Source organism: Delphinapterus leucas, chromosome 17, assembly GCF_059928025.1.
Source record: "Delphinapterus leucas isolate spDelLeu-1000000601 "Yukka" chromosome 17, BTC_Dleu_Yukka2, whole genome shotgun sequence".
Lineage (NCBI taxonomy): Eukaryota > Metazoa > Chordata > Mammalia > Artiodactyla > Monodontidae > Delphinapterus > Delphinapterus leucas.
Genome location: NC_143145.1, coordinates 85,516,902 through 85,534,741, shown reverse-complemented (window position 1 = coordinate 85,534,741; position 17,840 = coordinate 85,516,902). Strand labels below are relative to the sequence as shown.

Genomic DNA, 17,840 nt, shown 5'->3' with positions numbered 1-17,840 from the left:
GCTATAATCTTTTAAATGTTAACATTGCCAATAACTGATCCATTAATCTTAGAACTGTTTCCCCAAGATGCAGCATAGAGAAATGGTGAAAAGTTTAGCAGTCACTAGGTTTATCACTTTTATGGCACTTATGTAAAAAGAAACATTACTTTTACATTGTTTACTTTGTAGTTTTGGACGCGCATAAAGCTCACCTGACTGAATTGTTTATAAAAAGGAGGCAACAAAATTCAACACAAATTTAGAATTTTTCTTTGGGAATGACTTCATAACGGTAAGGGTAATCAGGGTCCTTTAAGAAGCCTTTAAAAAGCAAGTCAGTAGCAATAGATGGTGGAGATTCTGACTGTGCAGCTGCAGGGAAGAGCAGTTGTCCCAGTGTTATGTGCATAGAAACTTAGAGCTCAGGGGACTGTTTCCTGGGTGCCAACCTTCAGGACTGTACAGAGAGCTTGAATTCTCCCAAAACGTAGATGGAGGTGAATGGAAGTTTTTTGTAATTTTATTTAATATGGACACTAAACTGGTCATAGTCAACATTTATTCTGTAAGATAGATACCTTGTTTAATTTTCACAGTGGTTGTTTGGAGCAGAAGCCACCGTGGTCTCCCTTTTATAGATGAGAAAACGGGGCCGCCGGGGCCCCTGTCTGGGAGGCAGCGGCACTGGGAGCTGGCCTTGGGCAGCGCCCACGATGCTGCCGGGATGGCTTGCTGTATAACCCACCGGTTAAGAGAGTGACTTTGGTCTAGAAACTGGGTTTTAATACTGGATCTGCCGCTTGTAACTGTGTGACCTTGGGTAGGTCACTTACTCTTCCAAACTTCAGTTTCTATAACTGTAAAATGAGTGCTTTTAGGATCAAATGGGATAATTTATTTAAAATAGCACACAGTGTACCCTGAACAAATGGTTATTACTAGTTATTGTAGTTGTAATAATGAGTACTCTTGTTTTTGTGATTTATAACAGCCCCATGTTTCTGTGGCCCAAGATTTTCAAGCCTTTTTTATGAAGCACAGTACATTAAGTGGCTAGTTTTTTTTTAATATAATTTATTTTATTTTTGGCTGCGTTGGGTCTTCATTGCAGTGTGCAGGCTTCTCATTGCGGTGGCTTCTCTTGTTGCGGAACACGGGCTCTAGGCGCACGGGCTTCCGTAGTTGTGGTTTGCAGGCTCATTAGTTGTGGCGCACGGGCTTAGTCGCTCTGTGGCATGTGGGATCTTCCCGGACCAGGGATCGAACCCGTGTCCCCTGCATTGGCAGGCGGATTCATAACCACTGCACCACCAGGGAAGCCCCGTGGCTAGTGTTTTTAAGTTACAGTACTTATTGGCTTTCCATTATTTGTCCAGAAGCATTACTACAAATTAGTAACTGAAAGAGATGTTTTAGTTTCAGCAAGAGAGATAAGTTATACAAAATGACAGTCGCTTTAAAAGAGACGTCACTTTTTTCCTGCCTTATGATTGTGTGTGTGCTTGCATGTGAGAGGGAGGGAGGGAGGGAGAGAGGCGGTGCTCCAGAGCCAGAAGGAGAGGGTCCTGATTTTTTTCAAGACTTGTGCAGTGGGGCTGGAGGGTGTTTCATGCTAGATGCTATTGAGAACACGGAAAACCACAGGGTCCATCCTCTGGAGAGGCCAGGCCAGTGATCCTAGGACAGGTTGTGATAAAGTGCACAAATCATGGTTGGTTCCGAGGGTTGGAGGTCAGAATGGTGGCAAAGACCAGGTTCAGTGAGAGTGAGGGAGTAGGGACTGTGAAAGGCTGGGGGTTCTAGGCAGAGAGGAACATTTCTGTGGTAAGATTTTAGAAATAAGTAGAATGAGGAGGTCTAAAGAAGTGGAGGTGTGAGAAAGGCTGTTGGATTGTGAAACTGTTGCTGGGTTGGGCCCAGATGAGAAGGACGTGTCTTAGGAAACATCCAGGAGGCTGGCTTTCCAGCCTCCAGCCTGCTGACGGGGGAGACAGGGCCCCCTGGTTATTAGGCAGCCAGCAGACTGGCTCAAGACCGAGGGTGGGGTCAGCATTCTCAAAATAGTACCTCTTAGTGCGTTTTTACAGATGGAACATAATTCTCTTCTTTGAAGATTACTGGAGAGTATACGCTAATGAAATGGAGCTTTTATGGACTTTCTGGTCACGCCTGTTTATTCGATGTCGTGTTCTTGGCTGAGGAACAGGAATCTCAGTTATGGAAAAATAATCACTTACGATGATTCCCTTATGATTGATTTATGTCAGTTTAAAACTGATTGCTTAGGAATTTATATACACGTTCTGTACTGCTGTTAATGTTTGGAACAGTGCTTTCTTTAGCGTTTTCATTTTGAAGGGTTTTTAGATTCAGCATTTTTGGGGGCAGAATGCTTTTTAAAGGGAATTTTGTCTTTTTGGGAAGTAATTTTTAAAGGTTAATTTGGGAAAAGCTGAATTTGAATATGTGTAGCCCTTATAATTATGAGCTTTTTACATTTACATTGACATTCTTTTGTATAGGCGTTAAAGTTCCTCGTAATTTTCGCTTGTTGGAAGAACTTGAAGAAGGACAAAAAGGAGTAGGCGATGGTACGGTTAGCTGGGGCCTGGAAGATGATGAAGATATGACACTTACAAGGTGGACAGGCATGATTATTGGGCCACCAAGGGTCAGTGCTATAAATTACATATTTTTTCTATTAATATTTATTGTTACTTTAGAGTAAGCATTTTATTTTATAATATTGATATTAAAATAAATAATTATAACTTTAACTGAAACACTTCCTCACCTTTTACTTATTTTGTATACATTTATTGATGCTTGATTTTCTGGAGGATTGGGGGGAAAAGACCGATACAATCATTGCTGCCAAAGTGTTTGCAGTTGAGTAGAGGAGAAGAAATGAACACAAATGATAGATTCTGAATATGGCAGAGAAAGTTCACTGCGGGACTTTAGAATATGTTTCTTCTAGCTGGAATAATTGAGGAAAGCTGAACAGTGGAGGAAGTTGCCTTTGGAATGAGCCTTAAAGGACTGGCTGGTAGGATTTCAGAAGGTGGTGATGGGGATGGAGAACATTCCAGATAGAGAGGAGAAAAGGTGAGGAAATGGAGGGGTATTTGGGAAGAGCAAAGAGTGTATTTTGATGTAACATGTTACTAACCTGCTGTGTGTGTCATCAGGGTTTCTAAATTGGTTTGTGTTGAGTGCACATTGCTGTTGGCCAATGACGGTTGACTCGCCGTGGAAATGTTCTGGCCTCCATGTTTTCATCTATAAAATATGTAGACGAGGCTGATTCTTGCATGTTTTCTAGCATTGCTGGCAACAGACCTGTTGTTTTATTCTTCGGTCTTTCTCAAGTTTATGCCTTTCTATTTTTACTCAAAATCTTTTTCAGACTCTGGGAAATTTTTTTCTGCGTTGCATTCCTTACTCAAAGGCCCCATTTACTGCGCACCCTGCAGTGACTCTTGGAAATATGTATTGTATGTTTTTTGACTTGTTGGAAAGAACACAAATATGAAGGTTTTTTTAGTCTTTGGTTTTGTATACTGTTTGCTGCCTGTGATGGGAGCATTTCAACTGTTTTGCTGTTAGGTAGAGTTTAGATTTCCTCTTTATTTTTTCTAAAAGGAAAATGGTCAGGTAATTAGCAATGTTAACTTTAGAGAATGAATTAATGTATGTTTTGCATTTTCTGGTATTCCTTTGCAGAATTTGTGCACTCTGCTAAACTAACAAGTTCCCTCTTCCCTCCAGTGCTCTGATTTTTCCATAAGACATGTGAGGAAGGAAATAAAATCCTGATGGTTAGAATTCTTGATGTTTTATAACTTGGTATTTGTAATGAAAACCTTGATTTTCACTGCCTGTGAACAGTATCATCAGATGGTCTTTTTGGTAAAAGTAAGTGCTTATAATAATGAGCATTCTTATCTAATGAACAGCTTGAAGATTGGACAGTCTGAACTGGGTGGAGTATGCATTCGAAATGATTTACATTTGGTTTTTCTCTAGTCGCTACCTCTAAGAGACTTTAAGAGTGTTTTGGAGTTTGTGCATAAGACCCCCCATGATTTTGTGGGCTGCCCTGTAACCTAGTTCACAAGTCTCTCTCACCCGGTTGGGGTCATCAGCAGGTCCCCCGAACTAGCTGTTTCCTGGTGTCACTGAACCACAGGAAGCTCCCTGGGTTGCTGTGCCCAGTGGGAGCCAAGGCTGCTGTAGGGTCGGATGGGGCTAGGCCTGCTTGCAGGGGGCGCAGAGACAGGATGCTGCCCCCTGCCGCTTTCTGCTGGGGGAGGGGTTGTCTTGGAGCCCCTTCCCCTTTCTGTGGAGCAGGAGGCACCCCTGAGAGGCCCTGTCCTTCCAGCCAGGCTTTCCAGCCAGGCTTCCCCACCTGCTGAGGCCTGGGGGGCTGGGTGAGAGTGGGCGGTCCCAGCACTCATTCAGCTGCTCAGCTGCCTTTTAATAAAACCTGCAGGGGCGGCATCTCGGCTTAGTTGGTTTTTCTTTGGAAGGTGCCAGATTCAGAACAATTTTGTCCCCAGCTTTAGGGTAACAGGAGAATTCCTACCTCAGCATTCTGTTACTTGGTTAGTTGTTTCTCGGTTTTTTATATGTTTTTTATATGTTACTAAGATCCCTGGTTTTTTATGTTTTTCCACTGTTTATTTGGATTTATATAATTAGCGATTTTGTTTTTCCATATATGTTTGTGTATTAAATTTTCTAAGCAGTATTTTTTAGCATTAGATGTTTAGTAACATTTCCAAGTTTCCTTATATGTATACTTTAGAAGTTTTGAGAATTAAATGAATTAATAATTAGACAATAAGAGAGTATGTGTAGTACATAATTAATAAACATTAGTTCCTTTTACTACTCTCTTTTCTGTCACTCTTTTGTTAGACAACAGAAAGACTTGGCTGTTAATTTAAAATTCAGGGGTGATGAAATTAATCCAAGGTACCAAAAGTTAGGATGTTTAATCATTGTAGGCTAGCTTAGATTGAGGTATAATTTGCATATAGTGAAATGCATAGATATTACCATGATTTTCGACAAATGGAGCCTGTTACCCGCACCCATGTCGAGACACAGAACATGTCTGTGCCGCCAGAAATTCCCTGTGCCCCTCCCCGCCCTGCCCCAGTCACTACTCCCTACCCCCTAGAGTAGTCTTGTGTGTTGTAGGACTTTGTGCCAGTGGAATCGTGCAGTGTGTGTGCTTAGAGGCCCGCTTCTTTTGACTTGGCATATAATGTCTCGGGATCAGCTGTGTTGTTCCATGAAGTGGGTAGTGGTGTGTTTCACAGAGATGCCACAGTGTGCTTATCGCTTCTCCTGATCACAGTACTCCCTGCCCATTACAAGTAAAGCTGCTGTGATTACAAGTCTTCTTGTGAACATAGGTTTGTTTCCATTTCTCTTGGATAAAATGTCTAGGAATGGAATTCCTACTTGGTAGGGGAGGTGTGTGCTTATTTATCTTTATAAGAAAATGCCATACTGTTTCCAAAATGGTTATACCATTCCCTACAACCAGCAAAGTATGAGAGTTCTAGTTGTTTCCATGTACTTTGAGTATTTTTAACAGTATGGAATTTCTCAGGGGCTATTTAAGAAAAATTTTTTTCCTTTTATTTCTTTTTTTATTGAAGTATAGTTTATTTACAATGTTGTGTTAGTTTCAGGTGCACAGCAAAGTTATTCAGTTATACATACATATGTATCTATTTTTTTTCAGATTCTTTTCCCTGGTAGGTTATTACAAAATATTGAGTATCGTTTTCCCTGTGCTCTATAGTAGGTCCTTGTTGGTTATCTATTCTATGTATAGTAGTGTGTATCTGTTAACCCCAAACTCCTAATTTACCCCTCCCCCTGCCACTTTCCCCTTTGGTGACCATAAGTTTGCTTTTTATGTCTGTGAGTCTGTTTCTGTTTTGTATATAAGTTCATTTGTATCATTTAAAAAAAATTATTATTATTTTTAACGCAAGTTTTCTAGAGAGGCTGCTGTGCATGTGATTGGAGAACGACAGACCAGATGATTTCCTTGACCTTTAGTCCTGTTTAAACCTCTCCAGGTCCTGGGCATATTATTAATATATGTTTGCTGTTAAACTTGGATGAGTTTTATCCAGCTGTTTCTTTTTTAAAATATTGAAATATTTAATAATATATGTATAAGATTGTTGTATACATTTTAAATTACGGTAGTTTAATAACCCAGACCTGGCCTCCACTTGGGAGAACTCTTACTTAAGGGAGAGGAAGCTGTGGATCAGTTGGGGTAAGTGAAATCTATAGATGGTTAACTACTTTTTTCCCATGTTTATACAGGAATCAACAGGTATGAAATTTGTCACTTCCATTTATTTTTTTACTTTCTTGTTTTAATTGAACACTAATAAGTTTACCTAGTGAACAGAAGCCATAAGGATAAAGAAGAGTTAATTATAGGCATGAAAGTAAGCCTTGAAAAATCTAAAAGCATTAAGTCTGGTAGCTTTAAAATGGCTGTTTTATAATATGGTAATGTTCAACTTCTCGATTAAGAAACCCTGTTTTTAAATGATGTGGAAAAATAAAAGTTGGGTATTGTATCTCTGAATTTAGATAATGGAATTTAATGGACAACAAAATTAATGAAGTAGTAATGTAAATGTAACTAACAAGAGGCATGAATTAATTGTTCTAGTGCTGGACAATGGTATAATATGGTGTTTATACCAGAAGATATGTTGATTGCTGTATAAATGGGGTAACCATATAATTTATTGTCCAGCCAGACCCTTTTGAGAATGAAATGAAGTATTATTAATAATTAATACAGGAGCAGTAAGAATAAACAGAATTGTCCTGGAAAAATGGGAACCTTTATATATGTGTGACACAGGTCAAGCCACAATACGGACTTTTTAGTAAAATCTGAATTTAAGTGGTCTGTTTTTTCCTTTTAATTTGTTACAGGCATTGTCTGTACCACAAAAGCAAGTTCTGATCTTTTTGATATTACTTTGTAGAATTATTTAGTTTTGTAAAATCTCTGCTTTTAAGTGTGCTTGCTGCCTTTTTTCTAGCCATATAGATCAAATAAATTCGTAGAAAAGTAAATTCTTGATCATACAAGTGTTAATATTAAGTACCTTTATATTGTACTTTCCCTCTTGATTAGCACTTCAATATTATTATTATTATTTTTGCCTTCCAGACAAATTATGAAAACAGAATATATAGCCTGAAAGTAGAATGTGGACCTAAATACCCAGAAGCACCTCCGTCAGTTAGATTTGTAACCAAAATTAATATGAATGGAGTAAATAATTCCAGTGGAATGGTAAGTTAAAGTAGTTATTTTATTCTTACATAACCTATAAATATATAGTCAGGAGAATGTTAAAACAACAACAACAAAAGGACCTTTGTTTAGCGGAAAGTCTAAAACACTTTATCTCATGTTGTTTTTCTCTTTTGAATGGACCTTTCCTTAAGAACCTTTATGTACTAGCCTAGATAGAGGTGAGGGTTTTATTAATTGCTTCAGTAGTCATATTTCAGCTGAATCCTTATTTGGTGATAAGAAAGCCATTATTTCTCTTTGAATTAACATTTTTCTTTAGGGTTAAGGTACATTGGTGAGATTAAAAGGATGGATATTCATGAAGAGGAGGTTTTTCTTTGAGGAACAAGTATGTCTGTACGGGAATAGACAGTCGTGGTTGAGCATGGTTGTTTAAAGCAAATAAATCAAAATGATGTGCTCTGCCTGACTCACAGAAGGAAGTCAGCGGAAATAATTTCCAGTACGAGTCTTAGGTTCATACGAGTACTAGAACTTGAAGTGAAGGCTCTTGAGGTGCTGTGTTGAGAGCACCCTCACATGCAGAATACGTGTTAGGAAGCATGATAACGTGATGATAGTAGCATGAACATCATCTGTCATAGGAACAGAATGTTACCTTAACTTCTGTGTGCGCCTACTCATCCCGTCCCTGTGTTCCCTTTCCCCAGCAATGGTGATTAACACCTGGAGCATTTCTTTTGTGTTCTATCACGTTTTAGCCCAGGTGTCACATCTGTACAGCTAGCCTTCCTTCCTCTCTCCCTCTTTCCTTCTCTTCCGTCCATCATCCATCCCACACCATGAGTTTATACCATCATCTCCAGTTCTGTTCCAACACTGCAGGGTGTTTTTCAGATTTCATCCTTTCTATGCTTGTAGTTCTTGCCTTCAGCGGTGAGAAACCTGCTTTCTGTTGCCCAGTGTGTTTACCTGCATGTGCTCAGTCCCCCTGTGTGAAAGCACACTTCCAGCAGCAGGCTGGGTCCTGGACACACAGCTGGCCGTCCGGCCCCCACCCCACCCCAGGGCTCCAGGTGGGCTGGCTCCTCCCTGCTGGGTGCACCGGACAAAAGCATGACCCTGACTGGAGGAGCTCTATTGGGCATCTCAGCCCTGGACCTGCTGGGCCACTCCCGTACCTCCCTGCGTGCGGTGCGTGTGGTGCATCAGCCGGTGCTGGGCCCTGAGAGTCCTCCCTTCCCTGCCTGCTAGGGCATCAGTCCATGGACATTTATTGTACAATGTGTTGATGCGTTCAGGTGTATAATCATCTTATCTTGTGGTTTCTATCTTTACACGTGTTTCTTGTTTCTTGCCTACTTTTGAAATGGCCATTCTCAATTCTTTTCATTGTTTCTGTTCTTCCAGTGGTTATTCTAGAAATTACCGCGTGCATACTTAACTATTTCTGTGTCAGTAATATTAAGAGATGTGATGGAAGCAGGATTACGAAACAGTTTGAATTTACAGAAGGGATATTGTGTAGGGAATTTCTTTTATGACATACAACTTTGCCTTTATGAGGAAGACATTTTTGTGAAATTTCTTTACCAGGAATTTTTGTGTTTTTCACAACTGCTGGTTTGTTTTCATATTGTAGACTCTGCAAATTAGGTAATTCATAGTGAGTTCTACATTGTTGTGGGAACTAGGAAATTCAGGATTAAATTTCAGACCTGCCTTACGAGCTCATCTGATCTCATTTTGGACATTATGCCTCCTTCTCTGCCTCTCCTCCTTAAACCCTCTAGCATTAAGGTCTGTTAGTCTTTGTTGAAAATGTAACTCGAGTCCGGTTTTACTTTTCTCCTTACGTTGCCACCGAGTGAATGTTAGCCATCATCTCTTGTCTGGGCCCTGCACAGCCTCTCTGATTCTCCTGCTTTACCTCCCCCAGTCTTTACAAAGCAAGCAGCAGAGGGATCTTTCTGAGGCACAGGTTGTGTCCTGTTGCTTCTGTGCTTTAAAATCCTGCAGTGGCTTCAGCCACACGGGCACACTCTCCGCCCTGGCTCCCTGGGGGCTCACGGCCCTGCACACCTTTCCTTTCGCCTCAAGACCGTTGCACTTTCTGTGCTTCCAGGGTGGACATCCTTACGGACTCTTTCTTCACTTTGCTGTGTAAGTGCCACTCTCAGAGAGTTCTGTCCTGACTCCCAGTCTGAACTGTGTCTGTTTTGTTACTCTGCTACAGTCACTCTTTTATTCTTCCCCTTTGTAGCAGTTACTATAAATTATCATTTTTCTCTTTGTTTTTATTTTTGGCGTTTTTAAAAGAATTGTTTCTAACACACAGGCAGGTTTTAGAGAATGATGTAACCAACATCCTCCACTTACCCTCCTCAAATCTTAACCTTTTTGTCTTATTTGTAACAGGTCTTTTTTTAAAGAAAGACTGCATTATACAGAGTTAACTTTGTCTGTGCCTTTCCCGGTTTCCCCTTTCTCTTTCCTCAGAGGTGGCTCCATCTCAGATTTGGCATTTATCATTTCATGCATGGTTGTGTTTTTACTGTGCACGTTTGTATATGCTTCTATGTTGTATCCCTTTTGTGTGGACTCATATGTCAGTGACTATTTTTTTTTTTTTTTTTGCGGTACGCGGGCCTCTCACCGTTGTGGCCTCTCCCGCTGCGGAGCACAGGCTCCAGACGCGCAGGCTCAGCGGCCATGGCTCACGGGCCCAGCTGCTCTGCAGCATGTGGGATCTTCCCGGACCAGGGCACGAACCCGTGTCCCCTGCATCGGCAGGCGGACTCTCAACCACTGCGCCACCAGGGAAGCCCAGGCTCAGATTTTTTAAGATAAAAGTTTCTCCGTTAAATTGCTGTAGAACTCTCTAAAGGCTACTCCGAATTTCTGTGTTTATCTTGTGGTGGACCAGTAAAAATCAGTGCAAGGCCTTGGGCTGTTCCGTGAAAGGTGCTTTCAGTGGCCCTGCTCTAGGGCGTTCACGTACAAGTAGGATGTCTGCTGAGGTGGGGTCTGGGTGAGGCTTGTCTTCAGCTTGACTGACTTCCGCCCGGGCTCTCCCAGGGTTGTCCATGTCTGTCATGCTCACTGTGTGTAAGTGCCTGGACTGTCCATCCCTACCAACGCTTCATATAGTCAGGCTGGAGTGGGGACCTGGAAGCAGAGAAATTAAGTCCTGGTTTAATTATTGGAGCGTAGGTGTTTGTATAGAGTGACTGGATTAGGCATCAGGTTTTCTTTTGATTGATATTCATTGTGGTTTGATTTGCATTCCCCTAGTTAGGCACCTTTTCACCTGCTTATTGGCCATTTTTTTTTACCCTCTTTGGAGAAATGTCTATTCAGAACCGTCTAAAACGACAAGGATTTATTGTCTCACAGTCTTTGTGGGCTGGGACTGTGGCCCAGGGCCTCTCCCAGGGCTGCAGCCCACATGCCAGCCTGTGCTGTGGTCTCTGCTGAAAGCTCGACTGAGGAAGGATGCAGCTCCGGCCTCACTCACGTAGGTGTTGGCAGTAGTCAGTTCTCAGTCAGTCTTCAGTTCCTTATACACTGTAGCCAGAGGCCGCAGAGCAGTTCACAGCACGGCAGCTGGTTTCCGTCTGCAAAGCAGGGGAGTGAAAGCAAGAAAGAGCAGGATGGAAGCTGGAGTATTTTTGTAGCTTAACGTCAGAAGTCATATCCCAGCGTTCTGTCCAGCCCACACTCCAGGGAGGGGCCACATTGGACGTGAATGTCAGGAGTTGAAGATCTTCGGGAACCATCACAAAAGCTGCTGTCTTAGTTTGACTGCTGTCACAAAAATACCATAAACTGGGGCTAGTTTGGACAGCAGAGATTATTTCTCACAGGCTGGAGGCTGGGAAGTCTGAGATCAGGGTTCCCATGTGGTTGGGTTCTGGTGAGGACCCTCATTCTGGGCTGCAGATGACTGACTTCTTGCTGGGTCTTCACAGGGAGGACAGAGCAAGTTCCAGTCTCGTTCTCTCCTAATCCCATCGTGGTGGCTCCACCCTTGGGTCCTCACCTAAACCTATTGATAACTACTTCCCAAGGTCCTCGGCTCCTGGTACCTTCCCATGGTGGTTAGGGTTTCAGCGCATGAGTTTTGGGGGACACAAACATGCAGTCCATAACAGCTGTCTACCACGATCCACTTTGCCCACATTTAATTGAGATATTTAGCCTTTATCATTAAGTTCTAAGAGTTCTTAATTTACTGAACAAGAGCCCCTTGTCAGGTATATGATTTGCATGAATTTTGTTTCATTCTGTGGGTTGTCTCTTTGTTTTCTTGACGTTTTCAACACAAAAATTAAAAAATTTTATATAGCCAATTTATCTGTTTTTTCTTTTGTTGAAAGTATTTAGTTGTTATATCTAAGAAACCATTGTCAAATCCAACGTCACAGAGATTTACTCCTGTTTTTTTCTAAGAGTTTTATTGTTTCAGCTGTTAATTTAGGCCTTTGATCCATTTTGAGTTAAGGGTCCAGCTTCATTCCTTTGCATGTGAATGTCCAGTTGTCCCAACACCATCTATTGAAGGGACTGTCCTTTCCCCATGGTTGACACACTTGTCAGAGATCTTTTGACTGTACGTGCATGGATTTACTTCTGGGTTCTCAGTTGTATTCCATTCCATTGATCTGCGTTCTCAGTCGTTTTCCATTCCATTGATCTGTATATCCATCCTTGTGTGAACACCACCTTTTGTTTTTGTTTGGTTTGGTTTGTTTGTTTGTTTTGGCCACCTGTGCGGCATGCGGGATCTTAGTTCACTGACCAGGGATCGAACCCGTGCCCCCTGCAATGGAAGTGCAGTGTCTTAACCACTGGACCGCCAGGGAAGTCCCACACCCTTCTTGATTACTGTAGCTTTGTAGTAAGTGTTCTTTTTCATATTGTTTCACCTATTCTGGGTTCTTTGCATTTCCATATGAATTAAAGGATCAGCTTGTCCAGCTCTGCAAAAAAGAAAAGAAAAGAAAGGGCAGTTGAAATTTTGATAGGGATTGTGTGAAATCTGTAGATCAATTTGAGGAGGATTGTCAACGACGTTAAGTGTTCTGATCCATGTACATGGGATATCTTTGTCAACAGTTTTTTTTTACAGTATTCAGTGTACATGGCCTACACTTCTGTTTCTTATCCTGTTGTAAATGGCATTGTTTCCTTGAGTTGATTTTCAGATCATTCATTGCAAGCACACAGATGAGGTTTTGTTTGTGGATCCTGTACCCTGCAGCCTTGCTCTACTCGTTTATTCCCTCCAGCAGTTGCAGTTCCTTTAATGGCTGCCTTAGGATCTGTGTACAAGGCCACGGCATCTGCGCATAGAGATGGTTTCACTTCTTTCTTTTCAAAACCTTTAATTTCATCTTCTTGCCTAGTTGCCTGGCCAGAGCCTCCAGTTCAGTGTTGAGTAGCAGTGATGGCAGCAGATGTCCTTGTCTTGTCTTATCTCAGGAGGAAAGCTTTCAGTCCTTCACCATTGAGTGTGCTGTTAGCTGTATATTTTTTGTAGGTGCTCTGTATTGGGTTGATATACCTAGTTTGTTGAGTGTTTTTATCATGAAAGGTTGTTGGATTTTGTCAAAGCTATTTTGTGTCTGTTGAGATAATCATGGTTTTTGCTCTCTGTTCTGTTAATATGGTGTATTACATTGATTGATTTTTATATATTGAACCAACCTTGCCCTACTGGGATAAATCCCACTTGGTTATGGTGCATAATCAAATTCTTTATATGTTGCTCAAGGTCAGCCATAGGTGAGAGTTTATGGCCTTCTCAGGTCTTTTGAGCCTGTACAGCCCTGCACGTGTGTCTTCTAGATTCACAGGCGTGTGTTGGAACTTTTCAAAGCCTCACTGGACATCTCATTTCCCAGCTTTCCTGTGAAGTATTTGGTCACCTTCCTGCTTTCCTCTTACCACCTCCTTGCCCAGCAGAGGTGTTAAACAGTTTAAGCAATTTCTTTAATTAAAAATTTTTTTTATTTCTTATTGAAGTATATAGTTGATTTACAGTATTATATTTGTTTCAGATGTACAACATAGTGATTCAGTATTTTTATAAATTATACTACATTTAAAGTTATTACAATATAATGGTTATCTTTCCCTGTGTTGTACAGTACATCCTTGTTGCTTATTTTGTACATAGTAGTTTGTGTCTCCGAGGTGTCACACAATTGACACTGGTTATTTTTGGCAAACAGCAGGTGGAGGGGTGGGCCGGGGACTAGGTGGTCCTCCGTGGGTGAGTTCTGAGGTCAGACAAAGAGAAACCCCATGGGAGGGGTTTTCCAGGGAACTTTCAGGCAGGCCGAGAGATGGCAGGTACCTGGGGGTGAGGCTTTGAAGGAGCTCCAGCCCCATCCTGCCAGCTTCCTGCAGTGGAAGATGAATTTAGCACAGTGCGGAGAACACACGGGAGAGAGAGATCTGAAAGCAGAGGTCAGGGTTCGCAGTTCTTTCCTTAATCCTGGTGGAGGTCATTGCCCAGACTTTGGGTCGTAGCATTGGAAATGGAGAGAAACCTCTGACCTTATCAAGAAGGAATTGGTAAATATGTTTACGTGTAGTTATTTTATATAACATTTGTTTATTTCTGATGACCGAAGTTCCCTACACGTTTACAGAAAAGCACCACACGAAAAGGACACACTTTTTTAGGAAACACCTGTTGAAGAAGGAATATTTTCCCTAAGTATTATATGAACCAGTAGTTTCATAATGTTCGCTTTGTGAAAATAGAGCCAAGCTATGAATTTTTAAAAGTACTTCTTATCAAAGTGTGTCTAGTATATTGGTGCCAGACCCCGTTAAACTTGGCAGCTGATTTTACTCTTCTTCCCCCTCCTTTCAGGTGGATGCACGGAGCATACCAGTGTTAGCAAAATGGCAAAACTCATACAGCATTAAAGTTGTACTTCAAGAGCTAAGACGTCTAATGATGTCCAAAGAAAATATGAAGCTTCCACAGCCACCAGAAGGACAAACATACAACAATTAATTTTAGTGGATTTAAAACTTGTCTTAAATCAACAACCTTCTATTCATGTTAATGTCTTGATTAAATATCACAATGCAAAATACCCACACAATAAGTAAGATAATTCCAGCTGGTAAACATGACCTGGACATCTGTAAGAGTATATTTAATATATGTACACCCATTATGTTTTCAGGTAACAGGAGGAAAATTCAGCACAGTTTTTTTTCTTGTTAAGGCACCGTCATTTAAGCATGAACCTGGAGTACTCAGAGTGGAACTCAGGTTTCCAGGTGGAAGAACAGCGAGAAGTGTCAGATGGCTGTGCAAGCAGATGTGTTTCTGAAGAGAAAGCCCAAGAAGGAAAACCCAGAATGGCGTGCTCTCGCTTAGTGAAAGAGCTTCCGTTGAAATGGTCTAAAGTGGCAGGTACAATGAATATTGTCACAAAACGTGTTCATTTTCGAAGCGGTATAGGTGCTGACTACTAGTAGTATCAAAAATACGTTCAGGATTGTTTTGATACCTGTATTTATAATAAAATTGTTGTGGGGAGGTGGACGGATTTCCGTTACAAGCTGTTCCTGGGTGTTCCATGTACCAGACGCGGTGAAGAGTTGTTTACAGTCTTTGTTGGACAAACCATGCATTTACATTTAAATGAAATCAACAAAAAGGAAATAGATATATGGATATGTGATTTTGAGATTAACGTTAGTCTTAAATTGTAAATAAAACGTGGAATGTGTCCTCAGAAACTGTGCCATTTCTGTTATATTGATGTGGTATGTGTACAGTAACTTGCTGAGGTAGCAGAAATTGGAATTATTGTAGCCTTCCCCTATACACACCTTTTTATTATTTATCCTATATTGTATACATCTTGCAAATTGGAATTTGTGGAGTATTTAACAGTACAGATTACTTAATAAGTTTAATTTCTTGTTAGGAGAAGGAGGGATCCCAGGTATTCTGTTTTGAAGTTGATTTCACCAGAAATATTGTTAAGAAAGATGTTTGAGTTCTAGCAGTTTTTTTAGAATTAGAGATTGCAAATTATCCAAACATACGTTCCAGTTTTTCTTCATGATATCTGCCCCCAGTGCTCTTAGCACTATCTGGGGTTAGTTTTGTTCACTTACCCTTTGCTTTGGCAGCTACATAATTCTGAATTGAAAGTCCACCTGTGCTCTGCTTTGACCAGAGTGATTGAGGCTTTCGGATGCCGTTTTTCATCTCAGAGCGCTTGGGTTACTGTTTTGCTGAAAATACTTCTCTCTTATGGGTTCTATTTTCTGAAGAAAATAGTAAGGGGGTCATGTAACAAGGACAGATTTCTCAACCCTGACATGTTTTTATCAAGTGCATTCAAAGTTAAAGCTCTGAGCTACCTTTTCTTGGCGAGTAATACTTTAAAGTCAGTGGCAGTTTATCTAAATTTGCTGTTTTCAATATGGCTTTTTTTTTTTTTTTTTTGCGGTACGCGGGCCTCTCACTGTTGTGGCCTCTCCCGTTGCGGAGCACAGGCTCTGGACGCGCAGGCTCAGCGGCCATGGCTCACGGGCCTAGCCGCTCCGCGGCATGTGGGATCTTCCCGGACCAGGGCACGAACCCGTGTCCCCTGCATCGGCAGGCGGACTCTCAACCACTGCGCCACCAGGGAAGCCCTCAATATGGCTTCAATTATCAAAGATGTTTAAAGTGACACGTAGAGAATGTATACATATAAATTAGTGCATGTGTAATTTATTTAAATAGGTTTGAAATGAACTATTACCTTGGCATACATTCTTAAAAATTTTAAGTGATTGAAATTAAGTGGAATTTCACTGATATCCTATGTGAGAGTGGTGGTTCCTGACAGTCTAAATCGGTCTCTAGTGACCCCTTCCCCACTGGGAGAGCGTGTCCTGTCATATGTGGGCGCTGATAACCATCTGAGTGCTGTACATTGTTTCTACAGTGGTGGGCTGAGAGCCTGGGCACCTTGACCTCTGGTCCACTCTCCTTTCCCCGCACCCGCTGTTGTGAAGGACTCCCCCCCACAGGTGTGTGTTGCCTTCGAAATTTGTTTGAAAGGCTAGCAGGTGAGACTCTAGGGGATGATCATGTGTTAATAAAGATTGCAAAAGTAAAATATTTGTCCTGTTAGGTCAGTGTTATGCTTTAATGGTTTTAATTACTAATTTTCAGAATCCCTCATTTAAAAATATTTTTTCTAGTATTTTAAAGTAATGGCATTTGTTGTTACAGGTTTATGTGTGACTTTTCAGGATTTTGGAACATAAACATTTATAAGAGGTGGTCAATGGTATTTGAGTCTTTCGGGTGTAAAATTTTTTTAGAAATTATAATTTTAAATTATCTTTTTAAAAGAATTTATCACACTTCAAATTTGAGTAGGTGCCTGGGGAGTGAATTAGTTTGACTTGCATATGGTTTATTAGTCTGGATTACTTAATACCAATTCATTAATTTAACTACTTCCCACTAAGTATATATTGTTATTGATGAATATGCATGAAATTCATATTGTTTTGAAAACTTAGAGTACATGGCTGGAAAATATCGATGTGTTTCCCACCCTGGATTTGGTGTGTGACCATGTGGGCGGCTCTGGAAGACGCATCGTGAGGTATAGACTTTGGTCAGAGCTGTGCTCACTCTTCCCGTGGGTGCACAGCCGTGCTTGCATGTACACGTTAAAGAGCGTAAATGCAGGTGATGCTGTCTAGTGTCGTGAATAACAATTTGGGGAGTTACTTAAGGAATTTTTTCCCCCAGATTTTCTCGGTAAGTATATTTTTTAGACATATATGTGTAGCATTATAGTATAATTAATTGCTGGGAAGGATCTAAAAGGCACTGATTTCACTTCTCTGAGAAGTAACAATATGATTTTCCAGTAACAACTTGATTGGCTTTTGGTTGTGTTCACAAAAGGATTCCAGCTCCAAAGATTTTGGAAAGCATTTGTATTTTGTATATAAAACAGAAACATTATGAAAAGCAGTGGATGCAGCGTATTACAGGCTTGATAGGAGCGTTAGCAGTTAATTCCTACCCAGTACTGTGTTTATTGACAAGCAAAATGTATGGAAATAGAATATCTTTTATGCTAAAATTAATATGCCTCTTTGAAGTTACTAAACAGTAGATAGAAATCTTATCATAGGTCATACTGAAAATGTTGGTTATTTTAAAAGTATAGTGGAATACTGAAAAGATACACCATAAGTATTTTCTGAAGAGAAAATTACTGAAGGTATTTGATGACACAGAAAATAAATGACAAGTCAAAACTGTCATCCTGTGAAATAAGGGAGTTTGAGGGAATCATGGAGTGAGTACATGATTTTAAAGAATCACTGGATATGAAGAGGTTGCCCATTGTGTTTACATACATCTCTAATGGGACATTCTCACCTAAAAAATTCCTAAAGGCCCTCTGCATTTCATTTTTACATGTAATCTAAAGATCAGTACAAAATTTTTTCTGCAACTTCATTTATGAAATCAGTGATA

General features: G+C 40.8%; 1 protein-coding gene across 3 annotated transcripts in view; it reads left to right on the top strand.

Annotated features, from left to right (window-relative positions):
- UBE2V2 (ubiquitin conjugating enzyme E2 V2) overlaps positions 1–15,073 on the top strand; it is a 30,245-nt gene extending 15,172 nt beyond the window's left edge. The window contains exons 2-4 of one of the 3 annotated variants that reach the window (XM_022556768.3): positions 2,505–2,653; positions 7,214–7,339; positions 14,190–15,073. In XM_022556768.3, coding sequence (XP_022412476.1) covers positions 2,505–2,653; positions 7,214–7,339; positions 14,190–14,336 — 422 coding nt within the window. In that variant the 3' untranslated portion in view covers positions 14,337–15,073. Of the gene's footprint in view, positions 1–1,740; positions 2,654–2,962; positions 3,091–7,213; positions 7,340–14,189 lie in introns of those variants that run through there. The other 2 variants (XM_089899188.1, XM_089899187.1) reach the window with 2 other exon arrangements.
- Positions 15,074–17,840: the final 2,767 nt, after the last annotated feature.